This window comes from Theropithecus gelada, chromosome 15 (assembly GCF_003255815.1).
Source record: "Theropithecus gelada isolate Dixy chromosome 15, Tgel_1.0, whole genome shotgun sequence".
Classification (NCBI taxonomy): domain Eukaryota; kingdom Metazoa; phylum Chordata; class Mammalia; order Primates; family Cercopithecidae; genus Theropithecus; species Theropithecus gelada.
In genome coordinates this window covers 85814270-85826224 of record NC_037683.1, presented here as the reverse complement: position 1 = coordinate 85826224, position 11955 = coordinate 85814270, and the positions used below count along the sequence as shown (strand labels likewise).

The 11955-nt window shown below is 41.2% G+C and overlaps 1 protein-coding gene across 7 annotated transcripts; it reads left to right on the top strand.

Annotated features, from left to right (window-relative positions):
• The first annotated feature begins 387 nt into the window (after positions 1 to 387).
• ZFAND5 (zinc finger AN1-type containing 5) lies at positions 388 to 11732 on the top strand. Of its 7 annotated transcripts, none has more exons than XM_025358850.1 (7): positions 388 to 1154; positions 2245 to 2381; positions 5107 to 5266; positions 5678 to 5789; positions 6401 to 6504; positions 9151 to 9276; positions 10090 to 11732. In XM_025358850.1, exons 3-7 carry the CDS (start codon positions 5116 to 5118, stop codon positions 10236 to 10238), a joined length of 642 nt encoding a protein of 213 aa, XP_025214635.1. In that variant the 5' UTR covers positions 388 to 1154; positions 2245 to 2381; positions 5107 to 5115; the 3' UTR covers positions 10239 to 11732. The 7 variants fall into 7 exon arrangements, with proteins under 7 accessions (XP_025214635.1, XP_025214634.1, XP_025214638.1 ...); XM_025358852.1 differs by lacking the exon at positions 388 to 1154 and adding an exon at positions 1228 to 1388; XM_025358849.1 differs by lacking the exon at positions 2245 to 2381.
• Positions 11733 to 11955: the final 223 nt, after the last annotated feature.

The following is an 11955-nucleotide window of genomic DNA, read 5'->3' as shown; positions in this document are numbered from 1 at the left end:
CCAAAACAGTTTGTTCAGAACAGCGCCGCCGGGGCATTGGCAGCCCTGGGCGGCCGCGAGTTTCCTCACACCGCACAACCCCTCGTGACCTTGGGCGAGCCAACGCACGCCGCCAGCCGCGTCAGGGCCACGCACGGGCTGGACTTCGGAGCTGAAAATGGGTGTCGGGAGTGAGGAGGTTTCATAAACAGAAAAGACCTCGAAGCCACAAGGCAGTTCTTTTCCTTTTCTGCGGGTGAATCCTTACAATTCTTGGGGGAGGGAATGTCCGCCCACGGCTGGAGACAAAGCGTGAGAACTAGGATGGCGAAAAACGGGCTTGAATGAGAAAATCCGAAGGAGTGAGCCTGAGGGCGGACAATTGGGTTAAAAATAGAAACACATCCTCCACAGGACTCGCTCTTTCCAGCTCCACCCTAGGGGCCGACCGCCAGGCCAGTGGCTGGGCTCCACGAGAAGGCACAGCAACCCGGCTCGGCCCCGCCTCCCGGACCTACTGACAGGGCGCCGGGGGCGTGGCCTCGGACCCGCGACGTCACCGCGCTCCCCGCCGCCGCCGCCGTCGGGGTTTTCGCTGACGCACGGGTCCCGCCCCCTCCCCCTCTTTTCCCTCACTGCCCGGGCGCCGGGCGGCGAGTGCGTTAGTCGGCCGGGACGCGGAGCTGTGTGCATCTCGTACGCGGGCTTGCTCGCTCCCGGGAGCCGCGCAGCTTCCCCGGCGGTGGCAGGAGCGGCTTAGAGTGCCATCAGCGGGCCCTTACGGCCCCAGGCCTCGCGGCGCGCGCTCCACTCGCCCTCCTCGTCCGCCCAACCTGCGGCCTGTGGAGGCGTGAGACGACAACGGGCGAGCGCCTTGAGCAGCGTTAGCGGCTGCGGCGTCCGGTCGTCCCTCCGCCTCCTCCTCGGCCCCCCCCTCGCTTCCCTCCTCCCACTTCCCGAGCTCCGGCGTGTCCCGGCCACGCTCGGCGCTGCTGCAGGAACAAAGGAAGACCCCGCGGCGGCGGCGGCGCCACCTCCGCCTGCGGCTCCGACCCGCTCCCGTCCCGCGGCGGCGTCACCAGGGCGCCCGGCTCAGCCTTCCCGGAGGCCTCGGCCCGGCCTCATCGTGCCGGCTTCGCGCGTGAACCCGGCTTGCTTATTTGGGCCCCCGCAGGGTGAGTGATACGGGGTTGGGGGCGGGAGCCGGGCTGCTCGTTGCCGGGCCGGGGGCGGGAGTGAAGGGACCAGGGCGCCGCGGGCCAACGGCGAAGCCGGAGCAGGCCGCGGATGGCGGCGTCCGGGGGAGGGGAACCCGCCCGCCAGCCCAGGAAGCACAAAGACGGAGGCGTCATTCTGTCATCGTGGCCCGAGGCCTGGCTCCTGGCGTCCCTGGCTCGCTCCACAGCACGGTCGGGAAACAATGCCCGGCGTGCCGCCTCTGCGGGGCCGGCATCTAGGCCGCTCGCCTTCCGCCCGGCCGCCCTTGGCGGCGGCGGCGCCCGGCGTGGGCACCACGACCCAGAGAAACAAAGAGGCCGAGGCGGCGGCCGCGCCCCCTGGCCGCTGTAGCCCCCCCAGCTCTCCCCTCAGAGGAGCCCTTCGGGGTCGGGGATCGGCGTGGGGCCTGCAGGCGAAAGGCCGGCCGGGCCTGCTGAGCTGTTGTTCTGCATGACTCAGTGGTTTTTCGGAGAGGGCCCTGCTGGGCTTTACTGAGTGAGGCCTTTGCTTGGAGGGGGATGGGGGATCAGTGGGACCCGAACTTGTTCCAAAACCCGTTGGAACATGGGGCCGGGGGTTCTCCGGCGTCGTCTTTTGGGTTTCTCGACGTCGCGGGGTGTCTACCCTGAGATCCGTTTTCATGGAGGAAGTGGAGCACCTTCTCCTTTGTTTGGTGCATTTAGGCTGATGAACGTGAAATTTTTTGCTCGCTTTCCACGCACTCCGTGGAGCTATGTTTTCGAGGAAGGGTCGGGTTATCTTTATTGATTGAATGTCACATAAGGATTTCATCTAAGGAGATTATTAAGATAAAGGAACACATAGGTCACACATCCTCGTTCTTAAATCTGGGATTTAGATACCTAACCGTAAACGACTGTATTTTACTCCTTATTTTTAGGATTTTTTTAAAAAGTAGGCTTTCAGAACTCAATTGGTGAAAATATTGCAATTTTATCTTCAAAGTTTTTTCTTAAAATGTTTCCCCACGCCCCCCTAAAAAAATTAAGGATTTGTTGTAGTTCTCTCCTGTTTTCTATCTCCCAGGCCCTGAAAAGGAGCCTTTAAAAGTCAATCCTACTCCATTTGGCAAAGAGGGAACTGAAATCTGGAAAGTAAGGACTTGCCCAAGGTCACTGGCTTAGTGGCAGACTAGAGACTTGAACTCAGGTCTCAGTTCCCAGGTGAGTGGGAATTCATGCCATGTCATCACATCATGTGCGCCTGGAAGAACTATATTCCATAGGTGTAAAAGCTCTTTGTTCAGAATTGGAATTGGAGAATTGTTCAGTTACTCAGATTTTTTTTTTAAGCTGTAAGTTAGAGGAAGCCATAAACTTTATAAAATGTGCATTCTAGCTCTACCTGACAGAGCTGACACGTGCATGCTCAAGTTTCTAATTACTTTAAAATCAATAAATAGTAATGGTATTTTTTTCTAAAATATTTACAGGAAGGGAAATGCAATACCTACTGGGAACACACATCCCCCACTTCATCCCCTAAATCCTCACTAAATGAGGATTCTTTTTTACGCTGTCTCCACTGTGCTTAGTTTTTTATAAACAACCTTGACCATTTTAGCTTTGAGTGATTATGCTTTCATCTTCTAGATTAAGATTGTTCTGTAGTTTTTCCTACATTAGGAAAAAACTAGCAGCCTTTTTTTTTGTTTTCTTATGTTAGATATATGAACGCTGCATCCTTAGTTCTTGGGGTTGTGTAGGAGTTGGCAGGCTTTGAGATATAAATAGAAGCTGATTTCAGAGGCCCCTGTTGACTAGGCTTTATGTGAGAGCCTCCATCCAGCTCAGCTTGTCACATTGCAGCCTTGTGACAGGCTGAAGCGCCCTCCCATGTGATCTAAGCTTCTGAGAAATATTAAAGCAAGCTGTGCACATGTGATGGCATTTAAAAGCTGGGTTTCTAGGGGAAAAAATATAAAAGATGGGAACCCATGTAGAAGACTCATGTTCTGGTGCTTCTTGTGTGTCTCGCAGTTGAAGGTTATTTATAATGGAATGAAAGTAGACATGTTCTCTGAAGGAAAGTTGGAATACTTTGTTATCTCAAAGTGTGAAATCTTTTTTTAGATGGAGTAGCCTCCATTTTATTTATCTAAAACAAAGATTTTAAGAATCAGAGTAACTAAAATTACTTATGCAGGTTGATCACTTGGCCTTAAACTTAAGCCAGTTTGCTTTTAAAGCCAATGTCAGATGACACTGGACCTTAGTGTAGAAAATGTGGGCTAGCACTTAAACTGGTTTTAGGAAATACCCAACTTTCATGCATAGGGCAAAATTTAACAGTTTTGTGATGGTAGGCATGCAAATATATACGTATTTATCATTTGAAAGCATTTTTTTGCTCTCATTATACTTAGCATTTAAAAACCCAGCTGAAAGTGTTTATTAATAAACTTCCTAAGTGATGTTGAAATGTTTACACTACCCTGCTCCAAAATGAGTCAGCTAAATTCCAGTTAATATTTAAAGAGACAGTTTCAACTAAATTAATACTATTATTCAAAATAAGTTGTGGATCTTGGTCACACTGTACAAGCTGTAGATAGTCTTAATATTTGTATGGTGCCCTTTTGCTTACAAAAGGGACGATAAAATGATTTGGGGAATAATTACCAGGGTTCTGGCCAGGTCCAAATCGGTTAGTCCCCTTCTCCCATCTTCTAATTTTGGTAGTTAATACTTGTTAAAACATCATTTTTTAATAACTCACTATAAAGTGTATTCTAGTATGTAGTAGTTGGAAAAAATGACTGTGACAAGTTACAGCACACAAATTTTCCTTTAGGCAAATTCTCTCATGTTTTTTGTACATAAGCTTATACATATTTAAGATGACATGAAAACCCTCCACAACTTTATTTTAAAATAATTTTTCTTGAATATATATTTTCTCATCCAGTGGAAAACTTATTAATAATTTAGCACAGCGTTTAAGAAGACGTTTAGAAAAGCAAACCCTTGCTTGCAAACAAATGCTTGCTATGTAAAGCTTTTTGGTAACCCAGCATTGAATATTAACCATTACTAAAGGTTATGTATATATATTGACTTATTATATTGAATTTGAGCTTGGAATGATTATTATTTTCTGGTATGAGGAAGACAAGCACTTGTTAAAAATAATAGTGCCTTTGGCTGAGAAATCTGGTTCATAATTTGTGCATTGCAGGTTCCTAGGCACTGGCTTTAACATACTCTCAAACCTCAGATGGAGAACATAAAAGGAGTTTCATAAACCAGCTGACTCTAAATTTTTAAAGAGCTTTCTTGTTGGTGCCAAGGTAGCAGGAAGAGCTACGAGTTCTCTTTTCAGCCTTATATAAACATGTTTCAGCATTTAAAAAGTATGGATGCTCTGCCTCAGCAGAATTGTCAAATTACTGATGAAGCCCAATGATATATACAGGTGCTAGTTTTAAGAAAGCTTTATTCATCCAGTTCAAAGAACCACCTATAAATATCAAGAGTCAGTGATTAATTGTGATTAGCCAATTAAGTAAAAGCATTTGAAATAGTCTGCCTGTAGTGCAGCAGAGTCAAAAGTAACTTAAAGGTACCAATTTCCCAAATTGATTAAAACATAACCCTGAGAGCTAGTAGACCTTTTCATAAATTGAAACCAAGAATAGTGATAGGTGAAAATATCCTAATAATTGATAAAATTTCTTTTTGGGTTTTTTTTTGAGGAGGGTGCTAAAACAGTTTGCCTTTTATAAAGGCCACAAAATATTGATAATTATCTCTGCCCACCCTTTTTAATGATTAACAGAATTTGGACTTTTATTAAAACTTGTGTAGAAATTACAGCGGTATAATGATGATTATATTAGACTATATTTTGGTGATAATGCTAATTTCTGAAATTTTGTTTCATCTATAGCAGAAAAATATGGCTCAGGAGACTAACCAGACCCCGGGGCCCATGCTGTGTAGCACAGGATGTGGCTTTTATGGAAATCCTAGGACAAATGGAATGTGTTCAGTTTGCTACAAAGAACATCTTCAGAGGCAGCAGAATAGTGGCAGAATGAGCCCAATGGGTAAGTTATTTCCAAGGAAAAACGTATTTCAAGAACTGGTGGACAGAAAATATAGAACCAAGAATTGGGGCTGAGAATGCTGAAAGCCCATGGAGAGAACACCTGACAAGAGCTTGAAATTCAAGCAACAGCCCACGTGCTTGACATGACTGATCAGGAATAAATGACTATCTACAAGCATCTTCTAGCTTTTCAGTTTTCTTTTTTGAGATTATTTTGTTTCACACTTGTGTTCATTGGATTGACTTTTTAATATTTTTTTGTTTGGACACTCAAGTGTAGGATTACAGCACAGTGAATGCTTATATCACTAACCTAATTAAATGCAAGTATTTGTTACTTACTACGTCTTGATTCTAAATGAGTTTTTGTAGTGTTCATTTGTTCCTTACAAATCCTTTTTTTAAATAGGGACAGCTAGTGGTTCCAACAGTCCTACCTCAGATTCTGCATCTGTACAGAGAGCAGACACTAGCTTAAACAACTGTGAAGGTGCTGCTGGCAGCACATCTGAAAAATCAAGGTAAGATTGAACATTTCAGAGTCTTTATGGTATTACAAAGAGGAAACCAAGATGTGTCTGTACGAGTCCAGTAATAAGGATGTTAATATATCAGATGCCCTTGGCTTTGCATTGTTGCTTAATTGAGGATTTCATGTCTTTTAATACATGACTCTTAAGTCATTGAGTAAAGATGTATATTACAACCTACTCCCTAACCCCCTCAAGGATATTGTGTTGGAAATGCTGTGCTTTTTTATTTCTTTGTTAATTGAGGTTTAGGGATTGTCAAGTGAGACTGTAGACTATTTTATTGGGCTAAACAAGGTGTTTTGGCAGAGCTGCTCTTTTGCCCTTAAACAAGTTACAGGCACAGCTAAAAATCCCTAGTGGGTTGTAGAATATAGTAACCTATACAAAATGCAGCCTCGAGTTGATGAGCCATTTATCAAACTTTTTTCTCAAGCGTTTATGCTGGGCATCCAGTATCTTTTTTTTTAAATTTTAGGTTATCTAGCTCCATTTACTCATTTTGGAAATATTATATAATTTAAAGTTGAACTGACAACTTAATCATTGTCTCAAGAAGTACCCTTAACAGCTTTAAAAATTGTTTGCTTGAACTCAAATAGAAATGTGCCTGTGGCTGCCTTGCCTGTAACTCAGCAAATGACAGAAATGAGCATTTCAAGAGAGGACAAAATAACTACCCCGAAAACAGAGGTGTCAGAGCCAGGTATGTCATTTAATACTCGTTCAGTTCTGAATCTGATAGTGCATTCTTTCCTTCCCATTGAAGGACCAAAGAGGAGGGAGAGCTTATAAAATCCAGGCCAAGCAAAAAACTACTATCTTTAAAAGTATCTTGAAGTGTAAAATAGTCATATTTATTGTCAGTTTCTTCTCTGCTCATCCCCTACACTATTCTCATGTACATAATGGGCAAAGTCTGTAATCTGGAGATTGGATGTGTTAAAAAATTGATGAAGTTAAATTTCAAGGTCATAAAGAATAATTTTATAATTAAAAGTAGTAACTGTTTAGTTTTGATATTGTCAATGTTGTAGAAAACTTTTAAGTAAAACAACATACTTGAACATTAAAACTTATTTGAAGTGCAATATTCCTGTCATATATTTTGTGGGAGTTTAAAAGTCAGTATGGAAAGGCATTTTGGTTTTCATGAGATGTGGTGACTTTGGAAACTTTGCTTATATAGCATAACCAGAAGAGCCCTAATGGTGCAAGAAGACTGACTTGAATTACCTGTACTAGGCTCTAGAACAAAGATTTCTGTACTTTATGTAATGCACATAGCTTTTTTGATCAATTTGTTCTTTTTTGGCAGAGTGCTGATTAAATGCAATATGAAACTTCTGTTGTGAAAAAATTGTCAGTGGTTATACAATCTGCTTTGGAGGCTGGCTTTTGCTAACAGCAGTCAAGTTTGTTTATTGTGTTAATCTTACAAAGTTAAGGCCAAATTCTGAAGTTTGGCAGGTGAAACTATATTTGGCATTCTGAAATGAGCTCCATCCTTAAAAAGCTGACCACATTAGTGTGCCCATGATGCCTTTGTTTGGGTTTTTTTGTTTTTGTTTTTTAAATACAAAATTACTCTGACCTTGGAAGAATAGTCTTGGGTTAGAGCTAGTCTGCATTTATTACTTAGTAGGCATTCCGTGGTTCACTGCTATTTGCCTTTTCTGTATCATTTTCTTCTTCCCCCTTCCTTTGTTTCGGGAGCCACAGTTCATTTTTCAGGTGTGGCCAAAGAAATGGCTGACACCTTCCCTCTACCCCATACAACTATTCCCATAGATTATTCTTTATCCTCATGAAAAACTTTAACGTTGTCACAGTAGCAGTAGCTGGAATATTGTTCATTTAGTCTAATATTAGGCTAATTCTCCCAGTAGATGCATTGCTAATGCAATTGAATTATAAATTTGGGCAGAGTTTTAGAGAAAATTGCCATTGAACTAGCTTGCTGTAGGAGCTTATCTATATGCTAATAGTATTGGTGCTGGCCTATTTGGGCAGTAATTTCAGTATTACATATATAAATTTGCTATTGTTACCATTTGGATTAATATTAAAACCTGAGTTCATAGAATTTGGGGTGTAGTTGAATTATATGTAAGTAGATGTAAATTTGGGTATTTTGTTTAAAGAACTAGTGGCAGTGTGGGCTTTAGTATAGTAATCTGCTATTTTTTGTTCATTGTGAGAAATTTTACTGATGCCATGTGTGCCCTGAAACTTAAAGCCTTTTTAGGTGGAGGAACGGTGGGACTCTTTGTAGAAGCTATCTCTGTCCAAAGTGGATGCCCGTTTTAGATAAGATTCTTGTTCTGCCTATGGAATCCTTAATAGTTTAAAATCAGAACTTCTTGAGTGGTTTCTAAAGACTGTTTGCCGATCTTTTTTTAAAAAGCAAGCTTTAAAAAAAATCTTTCAAGTCTTCCTATAACGTTTAGTGCACCGTGAAAATGGTAAAATGATATTGTTTTGGAATTTTTGGATCTGATGTTTAGGGATGAATGGTTTGGGTTTTATTTGTCAAAATTTGCTGTTTACATCTACAGGAGTTTTTTTTTTTTTTTTCTTTTTCTGTAAGCATAAAATCAAAATGATTTATAGCCAACTGCCTCAAAGTTGTTGGCTACTCTTATTTACTGAGATGTAATGAATTTGAACTTCCCTGATTGAAAAGTTTGCATTTAGGAAATTGTAACGTGGAAAAACTGAGCATATGATTAACATCTCCTAGCTTTTTAAAAACAATTAGGATTTTGGCTGTTACAAGTGTTTTAAAGGAATTTCTTGAGTGAAACCATCATTGTATAAAATTAGAGAAGCAAGTAGCATAGTGATTGGCAGGAATTTCTCAGATTTGAAAGACGTTCTAGTGTTAAAATGGAAAATTTTGTTTAAAGTTTGTATTTTCTTTTTTTTTTTTTTTGAGACGGAGTCTGGCTCTGTTGCCCAGGCTGGAGTGCAGTGGCGCGATCTCAGCTCACTGCAAGCTCTGCCTCCCGGGTCCACTCCATTCTCCTGCCTCAGCCTCCCGAGTAGCTGGGACCACAGGCTCCCGCCACCTTGCCCAGCTAATTTTTTGTATATTTAGTAGAGACAGGGTTTCACCATGTTAGCCAGGATGGTCTCGATCTTCTGACCTCGTGATCCGCCTGCCTCGGCCTCCCAAAGTACTGGGATTACAGGCGTGAGCCACCGCACTGGGCCTTAAAGTTTGTATTTTCAAGGAAGGCTTCTAAACATTTTTATCAAGAAGCTTCCTGGTTCTCTTACATACTTCCTTTTTTGACTTAAATGTTAGCCAGTGAATGCTTGACAAATTTTGTGTTTTTGTCCTTTTCAGTTGTCACTCAACCCAGTCCATCAGTTTCTCAGCCCAGTACTTCTCAGAGTGAAGAAAAAGCTCCTGAATTGCCCAAACCAAAGAAAAACAGATGTTTCATGTGCAGAAAGAAAGTTGGTCTTACAGGTATTACAAAACAAAAGACAATGTATGTTTTGCTTCCTGCAGTTAACAAGGAGCTTTTGGTCACTCCCTAAGAGTGGTTGGTCTTACGCGCGCGCGCACACAGACACACACGCCTGACTAGCTGTAGTCTAGGAAAGGTGGGGAAGGTGGTATTGGGGTGGAAAGAAGTTGGATTTTGCTTCCATTTGCCTCCTAATCATATGAAACTATTAACTCAGGCTCTCTTATTTTATTTTATTAGATTGATAAGTTTTTGTATACCTAGGGAAAATGTTACTGAACTAACAGTAAGTGCCACCTACTTTGAGCTATGCAGAGAATGTTCTAGGTGCTTTTTTTCTTGTCTCCTTTAAATCTCAGACCTTGATGGTTGTTTCCACTTGAGGAAACATAACTTAAGATATGGTAGGACTGTGTTTTGAATCCAAGTTAGTCTAACTCCAGAGCCTGTGTAAATTTTATCCTATTTTGCATCTACAGGAGTTGATAGAGGGAGAACACCTGGTAGAAATTAGCTGGCAGGTAGCCCATTTTGTTTTCTCCACGTGGTTTGGCTTACCAAACACTTCCCTATTGCCCTTGCAAGGAAAGACTGAACATAGTTATTTGAATTTCTCACCGTGTCAGAGGAAGTTAGAAGTTCCCTTTCCAGGTTAACATGATAGACTCTTTTCAGGAGTTGACTGTGTCTTATCACCAGGAAGTGGAAGAAAGGAGTTCACTGTCTTTTATGTTACAAAGCAATGAAAATCTGACTTTTTTTCTTTTAATTGGCTCAAGTTCTCAAGTGACTCTACTTCTTCATTTGTACAGGGTTTGACTGCCGGTGTGGAAATTTGTTTTGTGGACTTCACCGTTACTCTGACAAGCACAACTGTCCATATGACTACAAAGCAGAAGCTGCAGCAAAAATCAGAAAAGAGAATCCAGTTGTTGTGGCTGAAAAAATTCAGAGAATATAAATTACTTCTTGTGAAGAGACTGAAACTTTGTTTTTATTTTAATATATCGTAGGAAAACATTAAAGAGCAGATGCATGGCCATTTTTCTTTGATGTTCTCCAGAGTTTTACTTTACACTTGTCTGTCTTATAATTGATATTTTAGGATGTTTGGGTGTTTGTTACAGGCAGAATTGGATAGATACAGCCCTACAAATGTATATGCCCTCCCCTGAAAAAAATTGGATGAAAATCTGCACAGCAAAGTGAAACACACAGATAATAGGAACAAAATATAGTTCCCATGTGCCAAACAAAATAAATGAAATCTGCATGTTTGCAGCATATCTGCCTTTTGGGAATGTAATCAAGGTATAATCTTTGGCTAGTGTTATGTGCCTGTATTTTTTTAAAATGGTACACCAGAAAAGGACTGGCAGTCTACTTCTACCATAGTTAAACTCCACCCTCTTTAATTTTACAACATGTTCCTTGGAAGCAGGAAGAAATGCTCATAAAGAGGATCAGACCTTCCTTCCCGTGAAACCAGTTTGGCGCCATATATAAGCCTGGTTAAATTGGTCATCTAAAGCTGTCAAATAAGACATTCTGTGAAAGGTAAACATCGAAACTGGTTATAAGTAAAACCATCAAGCCAACAACAGGGTCTTGAGATAATCTTTGAAGCTTATTGTGCTGGCCTGCACCAGAAGATGTCTGCATTACTCATTGCTAAAAATGTGTAGCACAGAACTGCACTAGAATTAATTTGTTTACAAGAAGAAATTTAAGCTCTACGTTTGGTTTTCACATACAGCAGCTCTATTGAATAACATGCATCTGAATTTTAAGTTGCAAAGGTATCTGAATAGTTCATTTTTCATGTGCATCTTTTGTCGAATGTTTTGGTTCAAGAAAGAATGTTTAAAGCTTTTTAAAAGACTTCAGTTCTTAATGTAACTGTACCCTTCTGCATGGAAAATCATAACCAACATGGCTGCAGTAGACTTCTTAGTGGTATCCAGCACCACTTGCAGAGGGCTGCTTTATCATATTGTACTTGGGTGTAGGACTCTAGTGTTCTTGGGTGTATTGCATGGGCTGCATTATCTACAGCATTGTACAATAACAACTAGAAAAGGCAGTATACTTCACTGATGCTTGTCTGGTAATATCACTTCTGTGTTATAATGGAAGGTTTTTTGTGATGTATGAAACTTGTGTTTTTTATATATAAATGAGTATAGTTAGTGTTGTGGTAATGCCTGTTTTCATCTGTAAATAGTTAAGTATGTACACGAGGCACTACTTCTGATTTATTGCAGTGTTCAGTCCTAGTTTTTACTTTTATTCTTAAAGCATTCAGTTTTGCTTTCAATTTTATGTACCTTAGTTCTGAGTTAGACCTGCAGATGTGTACAGATAGTTCATATTTATGTATTGCACATAATCATGCTATTCAGCATTGATGCTATATTGTATTATGTAAATAATAAAAGCCATGTACAGAGGGAAACTTCACTTGTTCATTGGGTTTTTAAGCCATAGTTGGAATCCTAAAGGGGGAAATTAGAAAATGTTACTTTGCATGGCTATACTGTAAATTTTTTTTTCTTTGCCATCCCTGAACTTGTTCAAGTGATACGAGATATTAGAAGCATTTTCAGGTATGGTACTTTATTTCTGAAGTATTCAATAGGCACCATTGGGATTAAAACCGTTTTAAAATTTGAGGAAAA